Consider the following 24,752-nt stretch of genomic DNA (forward strand, 5'->3'; position numbering starts at 1 on the left):
GAATGCTAGAATCGTTTTCATCTCTGTATAGTCACACTGCGCTGTGAAGCTCCTCTCATCTTTATTGAGCAGATGAGAAGGTCTCAGCGGTAAATGTGTGTTTGTGCTTTACACACTTTATAATGCAGACAAACTTCCAAGCTCACCTGTCGCTTTTCTGGTGCTTTGGGGAAAAAGTGGGTGCTTGTGGGTTTGCACGTGTGCCTCAGTAGGTTCTTTGAGTGTTTGCATAGTGATGTTTGTTCAGGGGCGCTCCTGACTTTTAATAGATTTATTCCTAAGTCCTCAAGGAGAACGAGGAGACACGCGGTTGGCTCCGACTTTCTTCTTCTCTCTCCTGGACATGTTTTTAACCTCCGTGTGGAAAAACCTTCCTGGCCGTGGGCCGTTCAATTTAAGACGGCACAAAGCTCCACTTTTGGTGAAGTGTCGGTTTTTCAGTTGGTTTTAAAGAGGCAAAGACATTTGAGAAAGAAGGAAACTGTAACTACCCATTTTTCATGATGTCCACGCGTTATGTCATCAGCTCAAATCAGTTTATATAAATGAACTGGTCTTTTTTGCCTGAATGCATTACATGTGTCAAATCATAGGAATGAAAGCAGTTGACTGAGACCTGATGAATTATCAATGGTGAGCGAGTCAAATACTGAATTGTTAAATAATGTTAACAATGAATAATCAATAAATTGTTAAACAATGGCGCACGGCACAAAACGCCATTTGTAATTAAAACGCACATTTTTAGGTTTTAGAATTTCGTGTTGCAGTGGCATCGTCGTCGAGCTCCAAAATGAATTCAACCTCTCGCGTTGCAAAACCAATAATCTGATCTTTAAATCCTTTTAAAAAGTTTGTATAAATGAACCTGAAATCCAAATATGAGTGATGATATAATATAATCGGCCTTTCACGAAAGTTTATTGAGGTAAACTGGCATTTTTGTCCGCGGCGGTTGAATAATGCTGTATTCGTAAAAAATTAGCATGATTGAGTGCACTTGTCAGAAGAGACCACTGTATGTATTAGGAGAGCAGAGTGCTGCGTTTGCAAATGTGCAAACAGCACCGTACACACAAACACACACACATGCAGACACACTAATGCGCTTCAAACTCACAACGGAACGAGGGCTGTGTGAAAAGCAGCGCTGCACCTGTAATGGAGTGATAATGCTGAGTAAGGCACACGCACACACACACACACACACACACACACACACACACACACACACACACACACACACACATACACACACATACAAAGAAGTAATGACTGTAGCTCAATCACACTGGCGTGGGCTGCAGTGTGGGGACCTAAATGGTTGAGGATTGCGGCATCATTGGTGATTACCATTGAAAGCCTTCTGATATATGGCAGCTATAAACAGTCTGTAGGGGAACAGATTCACATAGCTGTAAAAACACAAGTCCATCATCAAGATACATCCCTTTACACCGTGTTGACAAATAGATATCATCAACTCTTAAAGAACTAAAACAACATTGGCTCGCGTCGGGTTGCCAAGTTGTCTGTTGATGAAGATTTCAAATGTCAAGTCGGCGTGTGTTGGCACGACTGTCCAGGTTGTTTGTTTCACCTTTTGGTCTCTCTTTTGGAGCTCAGTTAATTGGCTCGCATTGCTTTGAACTCAGATTAAAGTGCTAATCATCAGAGTTCGGTGTCTGTCCAGCACTGGTCCCTCCGCTTGCTTCACACGGTGGAAAAATAATGAAATAAATATACTTTCATTTTGAGGGTCCAACCTTCAGCAGTAACATTGAGGGTAGCATTGTAAAAGTGTGAGGTTAGCAGACAGATGCAATGGAGGCCAACGCTGAAGGACTTTAGAAACTACAGTGAGATTAAAGCAAAGTTGAGAAGTGAAGAGGTTAAAATATAAAACAGATGAACAGTTTAGTCGGACAGCTTTTGTTGTGTCGACTTGGATCTCATTGGTTTTTCTTTTATTGACTTGGTCTGTCAAGAACATCACAGTGTTTATTGCTGATTGTGGATATGTAGGATCGTTGTCTTTAAAAAGCAACAGACTGGTTAACCAATGCAAAATGTGACAGCCTCATGTGCTGTAAAAGCTTAAAGTCAGCATCCTAATAATATTCCGTTAAAACTATGATGTGCGGTAGTAGACAACAAAACGGTATAAAAGATTAAATTGAATAAAAAATACGAGGGAAAATTGTGCACACTAGTCTTATTTAGTCTGGTCTCTGGAGAAGCTTCTTTTTTTTTTTCTCTTATGTGCATTCATTTCCATTTAGACACTTTACGCATTATTGATTCTCACACTACCGAGTCATTAGCGCCTGCTGAAGGCCGAGGTATCTGCTACTTTCCAAGTCAAACGGAGAAACCACATCTATTTGTCCTCCAGTGTGTGTGTGTGGACACAAAACGCCCATCAATTAGCCCATTCACCACACGGCGTGCATACGCTCTGTGCTCGTGTGCGTGCAGCTGAACCACAGATGGATGCATAACGCACACACATGCAGCGGTGGCAGTAAATCCCCCGCGGACCCCGCAGTCATGTTACCAGAAGGTTTCCCTGTCAAAGTGTCCTTGAGTAAGACAGTCTACCCCTCCCTGGTCACTCTGATTTTTAAAAAATATTCTGTGAGTATTATTGTAAAGAGCCACGTAGAATGAAGCCGTGTCAAGACCGTCATCGATTTAATCAGGTTCCTCTGGGATAGAAAGCCGTTTTCTTAATTGGTGTTTTTATCTCAGCCTGGGTTTTGACGACAGCCTCGTTGGAAAAAATGTTGCAAAAGTAATTCGCTATCACATCACACTTGTATCCCTGATTGTTTGTTAAATTTCAGCATTCTCCTATAAATGTATATTAAAACATTCGTTCATTGACATTCAGGGACATTTTATGACGCACTAAGATATCAACTTTGACGGTGCTGACGGTGCAGATGGTGCAACCCTCCACTGTCAAAACTTTTGACTTTGTCATGACTTTTCTATTTTTTTTGTTCTCTTATTTGATGGGATATTATTAAAACGCTCTCGGAGGCGGCGCCGCACAACTCTCAAGTGAAACGTGTCCAATCCAGCTGTCTTGGAACATCTTCAGGGATTTATCAACTAATAGCCGAGGGACAAAGGAATGTGTTGAGGGAGTTTGACAGACAGGAGAGAAGAAAAAAAAAGAAGACGTTGTTTGAGAAAAGGGAGACTGAAGGATTAAAAGACAGAGCGAGGATGACGGTCCCCTGTGTGATTAGAGCCCAGAGAGTCGTGAGGGGATGGAGACAGATGAGGTAGTTGGGTTATAAAAAGCAAATCTGGTCCTCGGTCTGCTTTATAAGATGCTCCTAGCTTATTTATGCAGGCCAGTAACAACGTGATCTGAAATTCACACAAAGCGATTGGATTTTTCCTTTTTTATTTGACTACATTTCTTATTTCAAAGCGTCCTGAAGTCACTAAGCTGCCAGTCACTCATTCAAGATGAACATAAATAAATACGCAAACACAAACATTTTCTCTTGCTGCCATTTCATTATTGCCGTGCCTGTGTATTTTCATCAACAACAATCCCATCTCCCCCAAGGGAATCATTAAAGTTTAATCTTACAAGAGACATTTTTTCGGGGGGGGGGGCAGGTTGGCGAGAGAGAGAGAGACACTGGGACCGGAAGAGAGAGAGAGACAGTGATCTGCACTCAATGGTGCGTAGCGGCTACCGGCCCGTGTTGTCGTTGACAGGAAGTGAAGGGTATGCCTCCCCCCAAAACCAGCTAATCAGACTGACCTCGTGGGGACAGGGTGTGCATGCGTGTGTGTATTCTTTATTTCAGGCAGTCCGCAGCCGTGTCTTTCAGGGATGGAATGAAAGATTCTCCCAGTGGCTTGGTTTCACTCTGGTGATCACACACACACACTGAGGTACCGGTTAAGCTCTGGGACCAAATGTGTGTGTGTGTGTGTCCATGCAGGCTAAATAAACTTCTCACGTGTGTCTGTGTGTTTTTGTTTGCAGAATTGAGAATATACATTGGGGGGTCTCAGCTTTTGTGTCAGTAGGCCCCCAGAATCCTAAACATTCAGGTCTAAGGCTGCTCCGTGAGGAGGATGTGAGGTCTAAATCATAAGAATGATCTCCTGTTAATTACAGAAGGAAACATACTTTGTCCCACGGTGAACAATTGTTACCGGGATCGTAATAAAAACAAACTGAACAATTCCCGACATTTTCACTATTAGATACGACTGGGAAAACAGACTCACGGCTCAGATGTTGAGGCGCTGATTCAGGTCCCAGGACACTGGATCATTTGGGGTTTTTCTCGCACCACCAATAGTGTCACCTCCTGGAGATTCCAGGCAGTAAAAATGAATTCCTATCAGCTGAAATTGAAGAGAGGGGGAAGCTGCACTGGGTGTGAATGAACACAAGCGCTGGTGGGGAGGAACAGATCGGGTGACCACACAGTTAGTGAAGGAACGTGTGGATTACCTGAAGAAAAAACAGCCAAACTGCAGTTTAACTGTTGAGTAAGGGTCATATTTTGATCAGGCAGTCATGACATTTCACTTCTCCATCCCGCTTGAAGGCGGATGGCTGCTGTCAGTCAACGAGCATTTGGCAGTCCACTTAAAGCCCAGCGCGTATATTTTAAACAATGTGTAGCTTCTGCACCGTTCACGTCTTCATTTACTATCAAGTCCCAACTCAAAGCATGTTTCTTCCAGACTATTTAATTAATTGATTAATTACCTGTGGGATGGTGCTCCTACCGAAGCATATTCTCACTGAATGGCATTTCAACCTGTCACATACAACGGTATGTGAAATCTTTGGAAAATCTTTGCAATGAATATTTCCGCAACTGTGCAGTTCATTTTGATGAAAGCACAGGAAGACACTTGTATAACAGGTTTTATACGCAAATGTAGGACAAGGACTCGGTAAATAGGACATACAGTACGTTAAAAGTGAGACCTAACGAGGGCGCAAAAACTAGGGTAGAAAATGCAATATTAGATGTCACACACAGGACTAACGTCCTGCATCCATCGTCCTTGGCAAAATATATATATTTGGTTATAAGGGACCTGAAAATACAGATATAAAAAACCACACACACAGTTATTTGAATCTATAGTCGTGAATGAGTTTATTTCTATTATTATTATTGCATTTTTTCTGAGCAGCACCTGTGACAATTGCCTGATTCTATTTTTCTCTTATCAAATCAAACCTTTTCTGGTGCCTCGCAGTAATTGTGGGATCAGCTGAGATGTTGTGCATTGAAGATTACCTTTTCTCCTCCGGACGTCTCAAACATGAGAGTTAAAGCTCAGCCTATTGATCCGGGAGTTTGGGCTGCAGCGTGCAGAGGCTTTGCTGCATTCACTTCACATTTTACTTCATCCTGCGCCTCCGTGCACTAAGGAGGCATTGCAGGGCTACGGTGCAGTCTTGCATCATATTCCAAGACGTATTGATGCCCCATGTTATTGCTGTACACGAAGCCACGTCCAAAGCATACAGACACACACACACGAGATATAAAACAGTTTATTTCAGATCCTGAAGTTGAGCTGAGTGAACGCTCTCTTTTCCCTCTTTGTTGTTCCATCGTTGCACGCGCACGCGCTATTCCTCGAGAACTTTCGTGCAGAGAACGAAAGCAATGATGCGAAGTCAAGAGGAGTGATATGGATGCGGCGAGAAGGTCCGCGTGTTCGACGTGCAGGTGCGTGGGTTGTGTTAAGACGCGCGCGTTTTGTGTGTGAGCGTGTGCATCAGTATGACAGCTTTCAGAGCGGCACCTCTTGGCCAGCTGATTCGCTCCCATCTGAGATCCTGAGTGAGGATTATAAAACCAATCAGCGGGCGGTGATTGCTGCAGGCAGCCTGTGATTGGATCGCAACCCGGCCTCCGCCATCAGCGCTGGCAGAGAGAGAGAGAGAGAAGTGAAGAATGAGACTCAGGGAAAGAAAGAGACAAATAAAGAGGGTCGTCAAAGGGAGGCAGAGGTGGTGCTTGGAAGAGAAAAAAGAAAAGACCCGATAGAGGGAGACCATAAGATCAAGGACCGCCTGTGTTTCCCATCAGCCTTCACGTTCCAAGTCATACTTACTGCTGCCAGCACACGCAACAGATTTACTTTGTGGGTTCACATGGACCAGTTTCAATTGTGCTTTTTGCTTCACTCCTCAGCATAGAATAGATAAAAAAAACAATAATAGTGCAGGGCTTCCACAGCAAGCTGAATGCACTTTAACTTAAAAGAGTGAGATATGAGAAGTGTAACCTCTGTATTTAACCTACTGTTAAGCGCCAACTATGTTTCCATTAGTGTATAATAACCTTAGACTCAGTTAAGAGTGAGCCCTCCATATCTACATAGAGCGCCGTGTTATGGTGCAAAATCAATACAGTAGTAGAAACTGATTCTTCTGTCAGTTAGGCCTCCGACCTCACAGCAAAAGGGTCTTGATCTTTTACAAAAGCCCCGGCTCGTTCTGTGAAGTTTGTAAGTGCTTTCTGTGTTTGCGTTGCTCTCCTCGCAGTTGCTCATTGTGACCAAAATCAAAGTGGACCAGGTTGGTCGGTGTGTCGCTCCTCTGAAAGACCGGTTAATGTTATTTACCTTTCTTTTGCATAATGCATGCTGGGATACGCTTCAGCACAGTTAAAGTCAATTATAAACCCTAAAGTCTTGCCCCCCCCACAGTTGTCAAGCAAAGGGCAAAGGACACTCTGAAAACGACATTATTAATTTGATACGGAATACTTCTCTTTCCTCGACTGCACCAGTAACTCTTGTGATGGAAAAATGTGTGTAACCCTTCAAAATGTTTCATTGAATGAACAAGGTTATGGGAGAAGGAAGGTTCTTGCCAGTCTAGCTGTTGTCACCTTTTTTCCACTTGCAAGGAAATGAACGGAGAAAGACATATTTGACTCAGAGCCTTATTCTTATTTACCGATTGTCTGTGCAAAATCCTCCACAACAATTTGGTGTCAGAAGTGGGATCGTTTGTAGTTCCGTCGGGAGCCTCCACAACACTCTTCAGCCATGTTATCGTGGCATTTCATGCTCCTTTACACAAGAAATAACTGACAACATCATTAAATTAATTGACTCGAGTTACCCTGTGATTCCGGTAACTTGGGAAAAACACGACAAGTTGCTTGTTTTTGTGTCACTCAATCATTTTTACTTTTATTTCTCACATTAAAACCTCTGCAATGCCAAACCACTGTAACACTTCTTATATTTAAATACGAAAATGTATTAATTAAACTTATAAGAAGTGGCCAGACAACTATGTAAATAAAGTAGCCATGTGCAAGAGGACTTGGGTATGTTCATAATGAAAATGCGTTGCACATAACTGGAGGACGATGTGTGCTTGTGCGCACAAAACGGATGTGTGCACCTGTGCCGTGATGTTAGCAGGTGTTTGCTCACTGCGTTAGTTGGCAGGTTTGTTTAGCCGGCTTCCCGCGGGGCTCGGTGTGACCTGGGGCATCTGTTGCCCCCTCCCCTCCTGCCCATTTCCTGCCCTTCAGCGCCCTCTTTTATCTTTGCCCATGACCTGCCGCTTCCACACAACACCCGCGCACCAGCAAACGCCTCACGCTCCCGTGGAGGCACACGGACACACGCTCGGACTGGTTTAACGCGAGCCGAAGAAAACAACAGCTGCCGAGTCACGTAATTACAACTCCAGAAGTAGAATGTCTGACATCGTAAGTAGAAAATGAGGTTTGAGACGGTAACGTTGTACTCGGTCTGATATACATGGGATGTAGTTTGGTCATTGGAATACTTATTCGTGGAGGACATTGAGAAAGACAGAGGTGACGAGGGCTTGAAAGAGGTGTTAAAAGAGGTGAGATAGGGCACACTGGCACAGCTGGGGCGCGGTGGGACGATCTGTGCCTACGTCGGCCCTCTATCTGCTTATTTGTACTCGCCTGCTTGATATGGTCAACGTGGGATAGCGTGTGCCAGGGGACAAAGTCACGGAGTCCGCACAAACTTTAGGTTCGCACAGTTGAAAGGGTTTCGCTCAGGTACAATCTTTCCTCACGTGTTGAAAGTTCAGGAGGTCGGCATTAAAATGCCCACGATGAATGGAATGCTAACATGCATGTTAGCCGGCTAACATTTCCATCAGGAAAGACATGTCAGATGAAGAAAAGGTCATTGTTTAACAGCATATGCGATGATAAGGTCTTGACGGTCTTTGGCGCTGGGAATCTACTGGGTGTCTGCCTTGACCAGATGTTCACAACAGCTGATATGATGGATCAATGACAGGAAGGACATGAGCAGTGTGCAGTGGGACCACGGAGTAAATTGTAGATGAATGACAAATAAACTAATTAAATAAAGAAACTAAGCATGCAGATGCATTTGTAGAAAAAACTCAGTCCTGCTCAGTTCAGAGGTAATGGTGTTGTTGCAGTTGCATTTAGAGCCATTGGGACGCCTGGACAAATAACTTGTGTAAATCATCTTACAATCTCCATCCCAACGCAATCTGCTTAATTCAGTCCTTCAGCGCCGAGAAGACCACTAAACGGTGGATTTCAGAAAGACCTTCAAGTCCTTCTCGCTTTTGGACTTGATTGCCGTCCCTGAGCCGCCCGCGGGTTCAGTGTTGTGTGTGACCATTTACAGTACATCTTCTCCTGTGAGACAGGCAGTAAGTCACCTTTTTACCCGTGCGGTGTTAAGAATAGCCGTTCATCGCCATCCAGCAGTGCTTAGAGCAGGTTGGGAGTTTTAGGAAAAGAGATTAGCTATTTCTACTCTACAGAATGATTTATGCCCAGACTTTTATCAGGAAGGCCCTCCCTACTCTCCCTCCTGGCAAAGATCATTTCCCCTGACTTCACCTCACAACGGGAACTATTTTAAGCATTGGCTCATTAATACAGAGTGATTGGATTCATTGTTCCGCGATCCTGATGGATGTTCTCTGAAGTTTTCTCTCTTTCTGTCTCTCTCTCTGTCTCTCTCTCAACTCCCACCTCAATCCCCTCTTCAATCTCCGGGTTGAATTTCCTCCCAAGGATGCAGCCCCATTGTCTTCTGAAAGTTAGATGAATCAGTTGCCGATGCCTTTTCTCGCTTCACTTCATTTAAATGAATTTGCATTAGCCTCACTGCATAAGACCATCCTTAATGACAGCAGTTCTAACTTCAATCTCCGTGGACCTTTACGCATTCTACCAACCATTAAAGACACACGCAGCGTAATGTCTTACTTTATATTCCCAATAACGGGATCAAATGAAACTGTTGATTGGCATTCTTGTGTTGTCACCACTCATTTGCTTGTGCCTTTTTTTGCCACCTTTAAGCAGCAGCCTGTTCATATTGATTGGTCAGATCATTTTATGTATAAGTATCCGTTTGTCCTACTTTTGCTTAACGCCTACAATAAAGTGCCAGCGAGTGAACAAGAAATGTAAATCAACCAAGAAAAGATTTCCAGGTACGACAAACATCCAAACAGCGAAGTGCCATTTTACTCGCCGCATAGAAAAAATGAAGCTTTTTACACATTTATGGAAGTTGTGATCATGAGTGATCGACGCTTATTATTCTTAAACATATCTCACTGTCACCTTGTGCGCTATCAGTTCTTCCAAAAGTACATGCTGCACACGGCAATTGTCCAGGCTTTTTTTAACCCCACGATGTTTGACTTTGACAGCGGGGGGTTTGTGCGCGGAAGGCTCTGCTTCAAATGAGCTCTGTAGGAAAGAGCGTATTGCAACTCCGCCTGCTGTGTGTTCTGCTGCAGTGAGTCTGCTGCGAGTGCCATAGGAGGGTCGACTGCTATTTATACCGTACCTCCACTGCAGCGGCGCTCCACGGCTCTCCCTGTGCAGTATTATACAGAGAAGGTGCTGTTCGGTTCTGATATTAGCTATATATATATTTATTTCTTTTTTACAAAAGGTTGGTTCCTATGTAGGAACCTGCGAGAACGTTTGTGTTCTGAAGCTCATTATTCTAATCATCAAAACCACCACTGCTATTTCCGTGAGCAGCAAGTTCACCATCATGCTGAAATCTTCATTAAATGTGTTGGTGGTTTGTGGCTGTGTCTTTTTAAAGATTGCTTCTATGGATGCTGGAAATTGTTGCCATACATTACTTGGATAGTTATAATTCTACCAATATACTGTATCAAACTGCAATTTTTATGCATTTGTGTTGCATTTGACCAGTAAATAGAATGACACATCGTCTTTCAGGTTGAATTGTAAAAGAACATTATGCGCATCAACATCTGTGTCTGCCCACATCTGTGTCACTTTCCAATACTGAACGCTTGGTTTGAACCATAATGAAGCTTCTAAGTAGCAGCATGAGAAGTGGACAGGGTGTTAAGGACAGCGGCCCGGCAGGGAAATCAGCTGTCAGCGCCCAGATAATTCCGTTCTTCTCATTAATTACTTTTCGGGGGAAAAAGAGGTGGAGACCAAATGAGTATTGATTGTGGTGTGCCAGTTTAGGGCCGATTTCACTGGCCTCTACCACACGTCATTGCTTCTCCACGTATCCATTAAGTGGGAACAAGAGGGACCAGTGGCGAGTTGGGACCCTATTAAAGACGGGACCTCAAAGTGTGTGACACGCCAGCTAGCACGCTATCTCGCCAGACAGTAGACAACATTCCTTTTGCTCCAAGTAAAGGAAGCTTATGTCTTTTTGAATCACTTCTCCATTGCTTAAGTACAGATTGTACAGATACGCTTTAGTTTACAGGTCAAAGGTCATTCAAAACCAGATTTTGTCTCTCTGTTTCTGTGTTTTACCACTCCTCCCTTGCTCGTTTTGTTCTTTTCTCCCACTCAGTCTCCATTCCTCCTGCCACAACTCAGCCCCAGAAACAAGGGGGAAGTAGCTCTGAACTTGCAGAAAGGCGTCTTTCCCTTTCCCCTTTCCGCTCTGCCTCTCTGATCCTTGCTTTTATTGCGCGACTGATGATTTTAATTGCCTGTTAGCTCGCCGTACTCAGCAGATACACATGATAAATGGTCCAGGTGACTGTTGTAGGCACCATCTGGATGGGGCAAACTGTCATACTAGAGGCAGCCGCCACAGCAGGGGAGGTTGCGGGTGTACCGAGGGAGAACAAGAAACTGTCCCAGTTTAGATCCAGTTGACAGCCATTTAGTGTCGTAGGGGTCACATCCATTTTCCCTGAGATCTCAGGCAGCAACAATATGTCTCTTGAAAAAGAAGCGCATGACGCTACAGCAGGGAGAGAGATTGCTGTAGACAATTGGCCGGCAAATTTGGCACACTCTGTATGGAGATTATAGAGATGGAGATGGAGGAAGGGATGTGCAGCTATTGTAGGTGCACAGTGAATGGATGCACAAGTTGTTATGTGGCGTCCCCCATGCGCCATGCAATGACCAGTATCATCAAGTAGGAATGCCAAGCTCTCAAATGTTCACTGTTCACCAAGTCTTTGTCCAAAGGAGGTTCTTTCATTTCACTGTTTGGACGGGACAATAAACAGAGTCAAGAGTAGTTCTGAAGTGGACAGTGAGGGAGGTTTCTTTAGCGAAAGTGAAGTAATACAGTGTACTGAATTACTGAAAGTAACGGTGTCATCCAGCCAGAGAGACAGAGGGTGTTGTATCATCTTCTAACATTGACCAATAGAGTGACAGCTGACGCTAAGACCGGGTCCAACGCAGGTTGACTGCGCAGATATTTACAGTACATCCGGTGTATTAAATGGATGAATGAATGTGTGAGTTGGGCTTTAAGAGACAATTGTTCCAAATTTTTCAGGAGCCGGCCTGTCCGGAATAATCTTTGTTTGTAAAGGCGCGAAGGTGTGATTCTCAGCTGGATAGCGCAGAGGTTATTTCTGACCAGGCAACAATTCCCACCATGCTATTGAGTTGAGGAGACAGGTCACCTCTTTCCTCTCCATAGAGACTCGGGCCCAGCAGTTTGGTGTGGAATGTGCGTTCGTAGCAGATGACCCATGAGTGCAATGGGAAGGACCTGCAGCATTAATGAAGGGTAATGACAACAGTCCCCTGAGCAGACCCCGTGTCAATTCAGCTTTGTCTTGTCACAACGATGGTCACACACACACACACAGACACACACACAGACACACAGACATTCAGACACAACGTTTCTCCAACGGAGGACTTTGGAGAGAATTTCAATTCATTCATTCAATCCCTTAGTTCCCATAAGCGACTATGAAGTGCGTCTGAAGCACATCCTGCCAATGAATTGAATTTAAATATTTTGAACCCAGCCAAATTCCGGAGATTTTAGTTTTCGTACTGCGACTGTGCACGTGCACAAATTTGTCCCAGCAAATATTTTCCATTTTATTCACCCATGAAAATGTGCGGCGGAGGAGCCGTCCTGTGGCCGCCGCGAGACAAACAAAACCAGAAGAGACAAAAGTATCAATGTGACTGTTGTAAACAAGAGCACCTCTGTTGTGTATGCGTGTCCCCGTCTCGCCCCCTCTCTCTATCAGCGGTGAATCAGTGGAGTGAAAGGACATCGTTTAAGCTCTCGCACAGCATCAATACTGGCTCTATTGATTTTTTCAAACAGTTAATGGAAGCCTTTAGGGCAGCAAAGCTAATTAAAATCATATGCAGGTCAAGCTCATTTAAAGACTCCCCATTAGTTTATGTTTAGCTTAACCACGCTTGACTGGAAAATCCATCCATTGGGTATCGTAATTGACTAGTGTGTTGTAATGGCTTTCCAGTGCTCCCGAATTCCTCTGGCACATTCCGTGCCGCAGCTTTTATAACCCACGTAGAGAATCATTAAAGACGCGCGCTGTGTGTTCTGTGTCCTCAAAGTATCTCGCCGATGCCTTGAAACAGTGATGTGTTTCATACCCGCAGCCTTTGGAAATATACGACCGTCTTGTTTCGTCCGCGTCTCGTCATTGGGACATGATGTCTGTGCTTCAAAGTCGAGTCTTCAATGATTGGTTGAACAAAAAAAAGAGTAGTACTAGTGTTATATTTAATTGTTAAACAGCCATAATTGAATATGGATGACTCTATATGACCTACTGTATATAAGTAGCAGACTATCAGTGACTAAATGATTTATTTATCTAGTACACTTAATGTGGACCATCTTCTGGCAATATCTGAAATATCAGCACTGAATGAAAGCTTCTTTATTGTTCAATGTATTTAACACTTGTTTTTTTGTGCAATACGCATGAACTTGGGGAGGTAAGCAACATGGACTCTGGTCGAATAAATTTTCTTTTTTTTAAATGTTTTTGAGAATTAAAATAACTGCGGTTTGTGATTCATTGTATTTTCGAGTGCTGCGTCATTATGAGGCGCAGCTGCCACATTTCTGTCGGCTATTCTGCCAGCCCAGAAACGTATGAAAACGTTGTTGTCATCTCTCCACTTTTTTTTGCGTCTTCACACGTCTTGTGTGAATTTGCGTCCTGCAAACTGCGTTCAGTAGGAGGCTGATTTCATCTGTGTGTCAGAAGGAGATTGTGATTAGGTAGGTGTTTATTGCTCCCTGTCAGGGGCCAATATGCTAACAGCAGATGCCAACCGCCTCGCTGTGTCTTTGTGCGACGCGTCCACCGCGTGTCTCTAGCCTGGAACCACACCAGCCAGCCGCCACTGTTGCACCCAGCTGGCAGCGCGGGAAACCCTCGCGACGGCGAGTTCTTCATTAGACAGAGTTGGATCAGATAAAAAAATCCCCTTGAGATTAATTTTCTTCGGCGCTGAGGTGGGATGGAGCAGAGGATACGAGGAGGCTCTGAGTGAAATAGCCAAATGAGAGGTTATATATAAGAATAACGCCCAATAAGATGTCACAAGCGTTTGCTTATTGTGTTTTATTTTATTTTTCTATTCTGGCTGCTTCGTACTGAATCATAAAAGCATGCTTATCATGCTAAAATTATTCAGTCACGCATGTTATTATGTTGTTCTATTTTTGCAAAGAAATTCAGACAACCTACCAAATGTTAAACGGCTATTAGGTCGGTGGTTATTAAGGAGGAGCCGAGCATTAAAATGCATTCAATGCCAAGCTTGATGCTGCACCGTACGGTAAAGCTTACCCCTCCAGCCCCGTTTGATCCGTCACTATGATTTGATCCAGTTAAAATGTTTTAAATATCTGTGAATTCTTTAATAGAAGTCCTTTTTTTAAATACAATTTTACACACACAACCGTCCACATTTTACTTACATACTGTACGTTTACAATCCCACTAAGATTATTGAAATCATACTAGTGTTTGCACCACAGTTCGGTGTGGAAAAACATAACTATGTCCTCATATCGTCCAAGTTGTATCCACAGGATTTGAACATTTCTGCTCTTCATCTACCAGTTGTATCCTAATAACCGCGTCCCAACACATAGAGTTCCTGCTCTCCTACAGGCCAATAGTTAATGTTCAATTCACATCAGATCAGTAGCAGCAGGTGTCTCGCTAACAACTCATCCCACTACAACCTCTAACACCAAACCCCATCTCTGATGTTTCTCCTCACACCGAGCCTCGAGCAAAGTGAGGATTGCTTTCCTCGGGCACAGACAAAAAAAGCATCCGTGGCATAATTTTACTTTCAATACCACACGTGAAAAGCAGGCCCACATTTTCTACCCACATAAAGAGTCGGCTCTGTAACATTAGATGATATACAATAATGGCTCTCGGGGCAGCTTCATCTGCTGACCTCTCTTGGGAGCTCCGAGCAATTATTCACCCAGCAGAAATTCATAAAGCAAAGCTAATGCAATTCGGTCCAAGAAAAAGAAGATGTGGCTTCCTCAACTTATTTTCAATTAAAATAAGATGATATAATGGGAAAAGGGAATAGCTACGTAGAGGTTTCTTTATTCTCGCTGTGACTCAAATGGACTCTAGCCTATTTTGAAAAACAATAATCGAGCGTCAGCACGGATGTGTGATAATTACTGCTGACGAGGTGGACAGCTGTAAATATACTCTTATTATACACTGTGTGCATGTGCATTTTTTCGTTGTGCTATACAACCTCATTGTATACGGCTTCATCGTAGAAAAACACCTCACTCTGTATTCAGTGCACATTCTTATCAAAGTGACAGCTTGCTGAGGTCAACTGGTTCTCCTCAGATCAACAAGACTCAGAGTTTGCAGCCAACGCCAGCAGCTGTGTGAGGCTGTACCTTTGGGCTCGAGCAGCAACTGTGAACGCACTTACAATAATAACCATAGCGTGTGGCGTCATTTTACTGCAGCTCAGCATTTGATGGTAATCCCTCCTAATTTACAGAAATTACAATGTAATTAGTTCACAGGTATTTGCTCCTGAACCAAAGCGCTGGACACGAAAGCAACGGCACGCTTCATTAACTCCATCCATTAAAGCGTAGTTTTAATGCGATCCATCATCGGTGGAGCATGGCGGCGACCTGCAACACAAACAACACAGACCATAATAATAAACAACATTATTTTAACGTTCAATTGTTTGAATATTTCTCCTTGTACGTCTTGACCTTGTTTGCTAAATCATTAGAGCGCATGTAGCCACGTAACCGCAACACGACGCTGAAGACACAGAGACATATCGAGCATACGCTCATTACATCGGGGTTCCTCGTACGTGGTTCAGCTAAGTCGATCAAATGTCCGATTATCCAGTTCAAATTACCGAGATGATTGACATCAGCCTACCTCGGTTCCTCGAAGGCGGATCGGCGATCAAACCGTCGCGTTAGTTTGAACCAGATGTCCATCATCAAGATAATCAGCCAGATAATCAGCAAAGCCAAATCTGTGAATTGTGTTTTCACATCAGGTCCGTCTCTGGTTGGGACTCTGAAGAAGGACTGGGCTTCTCCAAACAGCATCGCTCTCTCTTGGCAGCAACCGGAACAAACAACACAGCTCATCCTGGACTACGAGATCAAATATTATGAAAAGGTACACTGCGCTGTCCAGAGAGTTATTTGCAACAATTTATTGAAGCAGATAGCTTACTTGAATATTTTCTCAAAGGAAGAAATACATATCATGCAATTGTGTAGTTTGTCACGAGTCCTCCTTTTTAGGATTTTGTTGTTTAAAAGGAAATCCACAGATATTGAATGGCACTTCACATCCTCGAAAATCTGTTTAGTCTATTGATTAAAGTGTCACTTAAAACACAGATGACCTGGGATTCTATCCTGCTAAAAAAGCTTATCCACAATGTTTTCCAGATAAAGGGAAGTAGCGTGTGAAAAGTTAAGCTTCTCAACACAGCATCAGCGGAGACGGTGCTTGCATTCAAATCGGCTCAGTAAGAGCTCAAGTTGTGAAGCTTTTTCTGGACAGATATATCCAATGTAGATATATGGTTTCAATTATTGGTCGGCAATTAAACTCTTGTTATCTTCCTTTTTTTTAGGCATAAACGCTAATATTTAAATGGTTATGTTGAAATATTGGAGCCTCTAATTAGTGCACTGTGAGACTGAACCGCAGTGAATAGAAAACCGACCCACGGTATCAATCTGACTGCGAAACAGACTTCAACACCTCCCACTCTCTCCTGCAGGAACACGAGCAGTTGAGCTACTCGTCCACACGCACCAAAGCTCCCAGTGTGATCATCTCAGGCCTAAAACCAGCCACCTGGTACGTCTTCAGCGTACGGAGCCGCACGCCAGCCGGATACAGCTCCTACACGCCGAAATATGAGTACAAAACCGCCGGAGACTGTAAGTACATGAGACCGTCCGCAGCACTTGTCACCGGGGAGGCATGCCTTTGTGTGAATGTGTGTACTACTTGTGCAAATACTCCAAAGCATGTGGCTGCCCCCCCCCCTACCCCAGCCGACAGTTATTGAATTGGGACGAGGCTGAGGTTAGATAGTAGTTAGCATTCGGCTTGAGTGATCTTATCTTATCGCAGGGAACTTTTCGGGGGGTCGAAGCCTGTGAAAAATAACAACTTATGTTGAGATTCTGTAGCAGGAGGCTGCAAGCATCAGTTCAGGGTCACATGAAGTTCACGTCCCGTAGCCTGAAGCGGCGCTGAGGGCAACCCGCTCCATGAGCACAACAACACCAAATAAGCCTGGAGATGAGCCCACCAATAAGGGCGCCCATTGGAGGGTTCGAGACACTGGAAAATGTCAACAGGAATGAAATAAACACATAGAGTCCCCCTTGGTGTGTATGACAGGACGTTATAATTGGAAAGTCACGTATTTCATGACCTTTTAATGACGCAGGGTTAGAAATGCTCCATTTTAGTAGTTAATGAAAACTACAAAGATCTGTATGTCTTATTGATGATAATGATGCTTGTCTGGTTATGTTAAACAGTGAGCGCATTGCAGCTGGAACATTTGGCATCCCCTTCATACAGGCTGCATGCTCACACTCTAAACCCCGAAAGGACAAAATATCAAACGCAGAATTTAACACAATCAACACGGGAGTCCGACATTACAGCCTCTGCGTTCGCTGTGCATTTTGAAGTTTGCCGCGTGCATCCGTGCAGTGGCTTTTACGGCGAGTCGCCTCGCGAAATACAAAGGTCCAGCTGCCCTTTTATGTCGATTCAGGTATTGTTGAGGGGTGATTTGGCTCGGTGGCTCTCTCCCTTCCAAAGCTGCCGAGCTCTGCTTTATCTGTGGATCAGACGGTGCTCGGCCAAGCCTTTGTAAAGCCGGGCCTTTAATCTGACAGAGAAAGCACTTCCACACTCCGTCCTCGTCCGTCCACTCGCCGGTCGCTGCCGTTCCGTCTGTGTATTCCGCCTCTCTCGTTCTCTGTTCTGTCTTTACTTCTCTTCGGTCATCCCTTTTCCTCATACGTCACCTTCCCTTCTTCATCCTCTCTCTCTCTCTCTACACACACACACACCTCATTACAGCAGCATCAGCCCAACACATCTGCTTAGTTAGCGATGTGAAGAGTGTGTGAAGACGACGTCTGGGTGAATTGTCTCTTGTGATCAAGCCACCGACACTTTTACTCGTCTTTTGGGTGGTCTTTAATTACCTCCAGCCACACACACACACACACACACACACACACACCCTTACCGGATAAACCAACGTGAGCTTCACTCTTTTGGGCCAGCCAGGGCGCACCCTGATCTCCAATTCATATTCATTAAGCGTGAAATATTATAGAAATAAGTTTGGTAATAGCAATCATCTTTCAATTATCTTGGATTCGTTAGCCTTGTGACAAGACACAGAAAAGGGAAAATCATGAATATCAAATGGGACCAATTTAAGCAAATGATCATGGACTAAATCACAATTTCATGAATGAATAATATTAATTAAATAGCAGCAGGCATATGAATCATTCTAGCACGATCGCTAACCAAGGGTTTTTTCATACCACAAAGAGCGGATCAAACATCTCGTCGTTATATTTTTCCCGCCAAGAGAGCGTGCATGGTCCATGTACGGTGAAGAGAAAATTGAAGATGATGAAAATGAGCCCTTTCTTCTGACTCTATTCTGCCTCACATCTAATTTCCCTCTTTTCTCTCCTCGCTGCTTTCATCATCCGAACCTTCTGTTTACATCAATTGCCTCCCACTTGCTCTGCCCCTCGTCGTTCGTCGCCATGTTCTGATCCTTCTTCCAAACCTTCCTCAGCATCAGACCTCGCCTCTGACCAGGGCCAGGTGTTGGTCATCGTCACGGCAGCGGTCGGTGGCTTCACTCTCCTCGTCATCCTCACCCTCTTCCTCCTGATCACTGGGAGGTAAGAGCACTTCGCTGCCTTGATGTTCACCGTCTTGCCTGACTTTTAAAATCAGTCGCTGTTGTCCGGTTTCCGACCTGTACATTGAGCCAGCACACGAAGGGGGCTGACCCTAGTTAGTAATATGAATTGCACACGTGAAGGTCCGGCAAAGTATTTTTTTTTACGTCCGCTTTGAGGAAGATCCTATTTTGTTTGTAACTTGCGGTTTCTTCCTTAAACTACACAACTGTACATGTGTCATTTGTTGCCTCACATATATATGAATTCAAGTGATGACGAGGACGTCTTGAGGAAGGCTGGTTCGATGTTCACACATGTCTGTTAGCGGGATCTCTGTGTGATTTTGCACACATTTGATTCCATAAATATGCATTTATAATTGCGCAGTGACTCAATGATTCTCGGGCTCCTGGAAAGGAGTAGCATAGATTATCACATGATCTATTAATGAGTATGGTTGTTATTATTAACCATGACATTACTTGCGTGAACATGTATGAACTTTAATCTATAATGTGGGTGGGTGAAAACAGACATGTACAGAAATATTACAAATGAAAGGCAAAGCAAGGCTGCTTTTGTGTGAGTGAATGTGTCGGGGGAAAAAAACACATCTGAACTAAGTGTGAAGCCGAGACTGTTTGGATTCTAAATAATGTGCCATTTACCCCAAAAATAACTGAATAAAAACAAATGTTGAAACACAGACTAAAATAGTCAACAATATTTTCTTGTAATTATTCTATTTTATTTTTATTTTTTTCAGAACGACGTTTAGTTAAATGTAGCAAACTATATTTACAATACAAGCGATCAATCTGCTTTAATTGATTTAAATGTTCCGTGTTCCAATATGGGAACGTTAACGTAATAGTTACATGTAACATTTTGCCAGCAACATCACCATTTATCTGGAGTCACCTGATGAATGTAAGTCCAGTGTTGTCTTTCATTTAGCTCTTGTTTGGTCGCTGGCTCTTTAGCTGCTAAATGTTTCAGTGTGTTCACCAACCAGTCGTTAAATCTGTCCGTTTGGTGCGGAGCGAATGTACACAGCACCGTTTTTTAACGCCTTTCCAATGAAAACAACTGCATGCTGCAACAGAAAACAGCACTGTGACGTCGTTGAGAGTGAACCAAAACAATAAAGTTGTCAGCCGGATCCAATAAAGCTCCATCTGTAAACCCCAGGATTCAGGTAATAATTCTCTGCAGCTTCACCTTTCAAACCTTGTCCCATTATTTTCACATTGTCATTTGATATTTTTGTCATCATAAAAACACGGATTATAACCTCTTTAAAAGGCATGATGGTGCTCTGATGTTGTCACTGTTTTGCAAATAAATACAACCATTCAGTAACAGTTGACCCTTTCTCCCAACACTGCTGATGTAAATGGGCCTCAAATCTGAATCTATGTGCTAACAGAGGAACATTTGGAATTTGAAAGTTTGCTAGTTGACAAAATCAGGAGCAGATCGGATTGCACATTGTGGGACTTTTTTTTATTAACAGCAGCCTCAGAGAGCGTTGTGCAAATAACGAGTCTAGTACAGATGAGTCCTAGAATTAAATATATATTTTAGAGAATTCTAGTAAATGTCGGAAAAGGCGTTTATAAATGACCCGAAACCAATTGTTCTGTCATTGTGAAGAAATTGCTAGAAACTCCTACACATCCTAGAAAAAAAAAGAATGGTACCCGGTAATTGGAAACATATTTTGGCTAAGCAAGTTGACATTTTACTTTAGGTATTTGCATTAGAATTTAACGTGTTATTAGCGAGGAAAACCCTGGAGTCTTGCTCTGGGATGACATTTGATAAAATTGTCAGAATGTGGCATTCTCCGCCTAAAGTTATCGGTAATATAATTAGCTGCTCTTTCTTGGAGGCCAGATCGTTGAAAGCATTGGATTTATGGAAGGTATTTACAATGCTCTTGTTATTTGTAACATTGTGATCCCAGTGTGTGTCTTTTTCACTGGTTTTTATTGTATGAACAACTCACACAAACACACCACATGCAAGAGCCAAAACAACCCCTATAAGCTTTTCGCGTTCCAACACCAGAGGGACCTTTTTTTTTTTTTAAACTAGTCGAGCTAAAAGCAGTTGCTGCAGCAGTTTAAGTGTTTTCTGACTTTAGCACACTTCGTCATATCTGCGATCCGTCTGCCCTGTGTGGGAGGGACTCTTTCAATTAAAAAAAACAACCTCTAAATACATTTGAGCTTTCAGTCATGCGGCTGTCGTAACACAAGTGAGGACATAAGAGGAGCCGCAGTACGGGGAGGTTCCACACCTGGTTGCCCTGAAAACGTCCTTGATTTCCATCTATGTTTGCAGCTGCTCTTGTTAAATTTCCACCGGAGCCGAGCTGTCACGACTGCACACTAGCTGGAGAGTTTTACCGCACGCGTGCTCTTTCTCCTTGAGCTGCCCGTCAGTCTCTGCTTCTCCTTCTCCTTCTTTTTTTTTTATTATTTCATTTTATCGTTTCCTTCGTATCATCTTCCATCCATCCCCTCTCCGTGGCCTTTGCATCGGCGGAGAGTTGCGCCACGGTGAGGTGAGCGGGAGGGATGTCGGGGAAGGGGGGGCCAACGCGGAAGTGGTTTGAATTACACCGATGCTTTGATTAGGGCTCTTGGCAAGGTTGTTTTACCGAGGTGCGTGCGTGTGTGTGTGTGTGTGGGTGTGCAAAGTGCTGGTGAATATGTAACGCACCGGCGCTCAGCGGCCCAGAGAGCGCTGACGGACGCCACGGCCTTTGTGTGTGTCTGCGCGCGCGGCCTCTTCTGCGACATGAAAGCCGGTGAGACAGAGGGATGGGCGGATAAAGGGGATCAGAGGATGGGACTGGAAAGGACTGATAAAGGCACATGCCACCATTTCTTTAATGAACAGCTTGACCCCATCACCAGAGGTCAACAGCGGCGTTCCAAATCCCCTCCCTGCCCTGCCAGCCGGTTATTGGCCGCCGTGTTATCGGCTCTGTCTATCAGTGTCCAGGATCCCACAGATTTCACTTAGCCGAAGCCCAATCTGGCAACCCGCGGCTCGGAGCCCCCCTGACACCGCCTCTAATGTGGCAACCGGGATTATGTTGAGTCTTCAAGGAGGAGGCTCGCATGCGATCACACGATCCCACACACATTAGTATAAGCAAGAACTTTCTCCCCGAGTACTTTGTGGGCATTTTGACTCCTGATTTACTGACTGTACTCATCATTTTAATACTTTTAAAAGGTAAGACAGTCCTCTCTGCCGTTGTTTTTGTTGGTGACCACGGTTACCGAGCCAACCGCCCTCGCTTCACATTATAAACAAACATTATATATATATTTTTTTGAAGTTGAAATAGTCAATTGAATTGAGTTGAAGTTGGACCGAACACAGCTGATAGTCCGTGTCTAGACCTTTTCTAAATGTATAATAACTATCAGCAATACTACAGGGTTGCTTTCAACCATGATGAGTAACTGTAAACGTGACCATGTCATTGACACATATAACTAAACTCATTTTCGATCACTAAAGAGGCAGAAAAACAAACTTAGAAAACGAGACAATTTTAAAAGACTTACATTCAGAATAACGTGGCATTATTTATGTATTCAACACTCAGCAGTTCTCAGGCGTTCTTTTTAATATTTTGTCTCAATGTGTTGTGTCTTTTTTTCTCCTGTGTGTTTCTGAAGGGGTAGTTTGTGTTTTCCTCACTTTTTATTTTAGCATTCAAGCATCTATTTGGATAAATCCCTCTCTGGTCTTCTGCACATGCTGTCATCTAATCTCTCAGCTTTTGAGACTTTCTTGGCAGCAGCGTTTTATCAGCCATTGACTGTCTCTCGTTGTCTCAGCGCCCAGACAAACACACACACACACACACAGGAGGAGAGTTTTTAAATCAGGTGATGCGTTTAATTCTCTTTGTGAATTCCATTAACTATATTTCTCTCAAGCATTTTGAATGTGTGTGTTTATGTGTATATTTCTACACACCACTACCATTTGCATTTCATCAACTTAATCTGTAAACCATCTCGCCTACCAAAAATTACCAAAAATGAAGAACCTTGCAACATTGTTTGCTTTTATTCAGTTTCATTCTCGCTCATATGCACCGAAGCTGTGTTTGTTTCTCTGCCGTTTGATTTTGACTTTAACTTCATCCCTCAATTTGTTTTCCAGGTGTCAGTGGTACTTTAAGGCCAAGATGTCTCCAGAAGAGAAAAGGAGGACAGATTATCAGAATGGACAAGGTAAATCAATCTGTCTATTTTTCTCGAGTCAACAAATAACCTTCATTTGCATGGTGATGATGCTGCAAGCTTACACAGAAACGCAAAAATGGACTTTTATTGTAAAAGTATCAAGAGAAATGTGAAAAAATGTTGCATTTGAGCAAAATGATTCAGACCACCATTTTCCTTTATCTGTTTGTCTCTTTCGTCCATTTGCTCTCCTACCAGAGCTTTTCTTTCCTTTGTTTTTGAAGAATCTTGTTACGTAGCGAGCTGTCTGCCGCTGCACTCTTGTACGTCTCTTTCTCTGGCCTCCTTTTTTTTCTTTCCTAACTTTTCATTTCCGACATGAAAAAACAAAAATTGTAATGAGAGCTGAAAAAAGAAAAGAAAGTGGGCCTAAAGAAAACGACTGGGGCGATAAACGCGGAGATTGCAGGAGGAGAAACCGAGTGGGGAGAGAAACAAGAATGCTGCGGGGTAAGAGGAGGACAGGAGAGGACAAAGAAATGAGACACTTCTGAGAGGAAAGGCAGAAAACGTATAATCAAATTCTACATGAGATTTGTTTTCTGAGGGTAGCTAACAAGCTGCCAGTGTAATAGCCCACATTAAAGCTCATACCTTCTACCACCGTGTGTATTGTCCCGGCTCTAGGTGTGTTGCTTAGCAGAAGCTTGGAGAGGATTTTTGGGCTTTTGCCAGTTTATAAATCACAGAGAAGCTCACTGTGTTTTATTTTGGGGGCTTTGCGACGGCTGTATCGATCCAATGCCCACAAAACAGGGCTTTTGTCCAGCCGGCCCCTCTCCTCCCCTCCTCCCCTGGCCCCCCTCCACTGAGATCGGGGTCAGAGGGCAGAACAGCGGCAGCCTGTTAAAGAGTCGCTGACTTGCTCAAGGACACTTCAGCAGGGTGAACACTTGCTTAAAATAGAGGCTGAGACCTCGCCCCGGTGAAAAGACCCTGCTGATTCTCAGCAAAAGAAAGAGGACGAACGAGCACTGCGTGCGTGCGTGCGTGCGTGCGCCTCCTGGTTGCTTCAGATGAGCCAGCGTGCCCTTGTTGAGTGGATTTGTAGCCACAGCAGCTGCAGTTATAGTAGAAGTAGTAATAACGGCAATGGAAGCAGAAGCAGTAATGTAGTCGCTTCTCTGACATTCTTTAATTTGAATACACAAACTCATAGGATCTTTGTCTGTGTCCCCACAGTCCCTTTCCCGGGAATAAAGACGTACGTGGACCCTGATACATACGAAGACCCGACACAGGCTGTCCACGAGTTCACCAAGGAGATCGACCCCTCCAGGATCCGCATCGAGAGGGTCATCGGAGCCGGTATGCGCACACACACACACACACACACACACACGGGCCCCTCCGCCTCCATTGTTCACACTAAAGACGATGCCAGTGTCTCACTGTCATTTTCACTGTGAAGACTGTAGGAATATTAAAGCTTAACTGGTTTAAAGAACAAAAGAAAATGTGACAATAGATCCGAGGCTATTTTAAGAAGGTGGAAAGAGAGAATTTCATTAAGTTGAAGTAATCAGAGAAGATGCAATAATGCTGCAGTTTAGATAGAAACCGCAACAGTGCCCTCAGGTGGCAGATTGTGCTGCATCTGATTTCTGATAGTGATAAAGTGTGTGTGTGTGTGTGTGTGTGTGTGTGTGTGTGTGTGTGTGTGTGTGTGTGTGTGTGTGTGTGTGTGTG

General features: G+C 43.7%; 1 protein-coding gene across 1 annotated transcript in view; it reads left to right on the forward strand.

Annotated features, from left to right (window-relative positions):
- Positions 1 to 24,752, forward strand: part of epha6 (eph receptor A6) — a 101,565-nt gene that overhangs the window by 66,602 nt on the left and 10,211 nt on the right. Inside the window, exons 6-10 of the mRNA XM_040201635.2 lie at positions 15,861 to 15,985; positions 16,602 to 16,764; positions 18,672 to 18,780; positions 22,981 to 23,051; positions 24,246 to 24,371. Coding sequence (XP_040057569.2) covers positions 15,861 to 15,985; positions 16,602 to 16,764; positions 18,672 to 18,780; positions 22,981 to 23,051; positions 24,246 to 24,371 — 594 coding nt within the window. The remainder of the gene's footprint in view (positions 1 to 15,860; positions 15,986 to 16,601; positions 16,765 to 18,671; positions 18,781 to 22,980; positions 23,052 to 24,245; positions 24,372 to 24,752) is intronic.

The sequence above is a fragment of the Gasterosteus aculeatus genome, chromosome 16 (genome assembly GCF_964276395.1).
Source record: "Gasterosteus aculeatus chromosome 16, fGasAcu3.hap1.1, whole genome shotgun sequence".
In the NCBI taxonomy this organism is placed as follows: Eukaryota; Metazoa; Chordata; class Actinopteri; order Perciformes; family Gasterosteidae; genus Gasterosteus; species Gasterosteus aculeatus.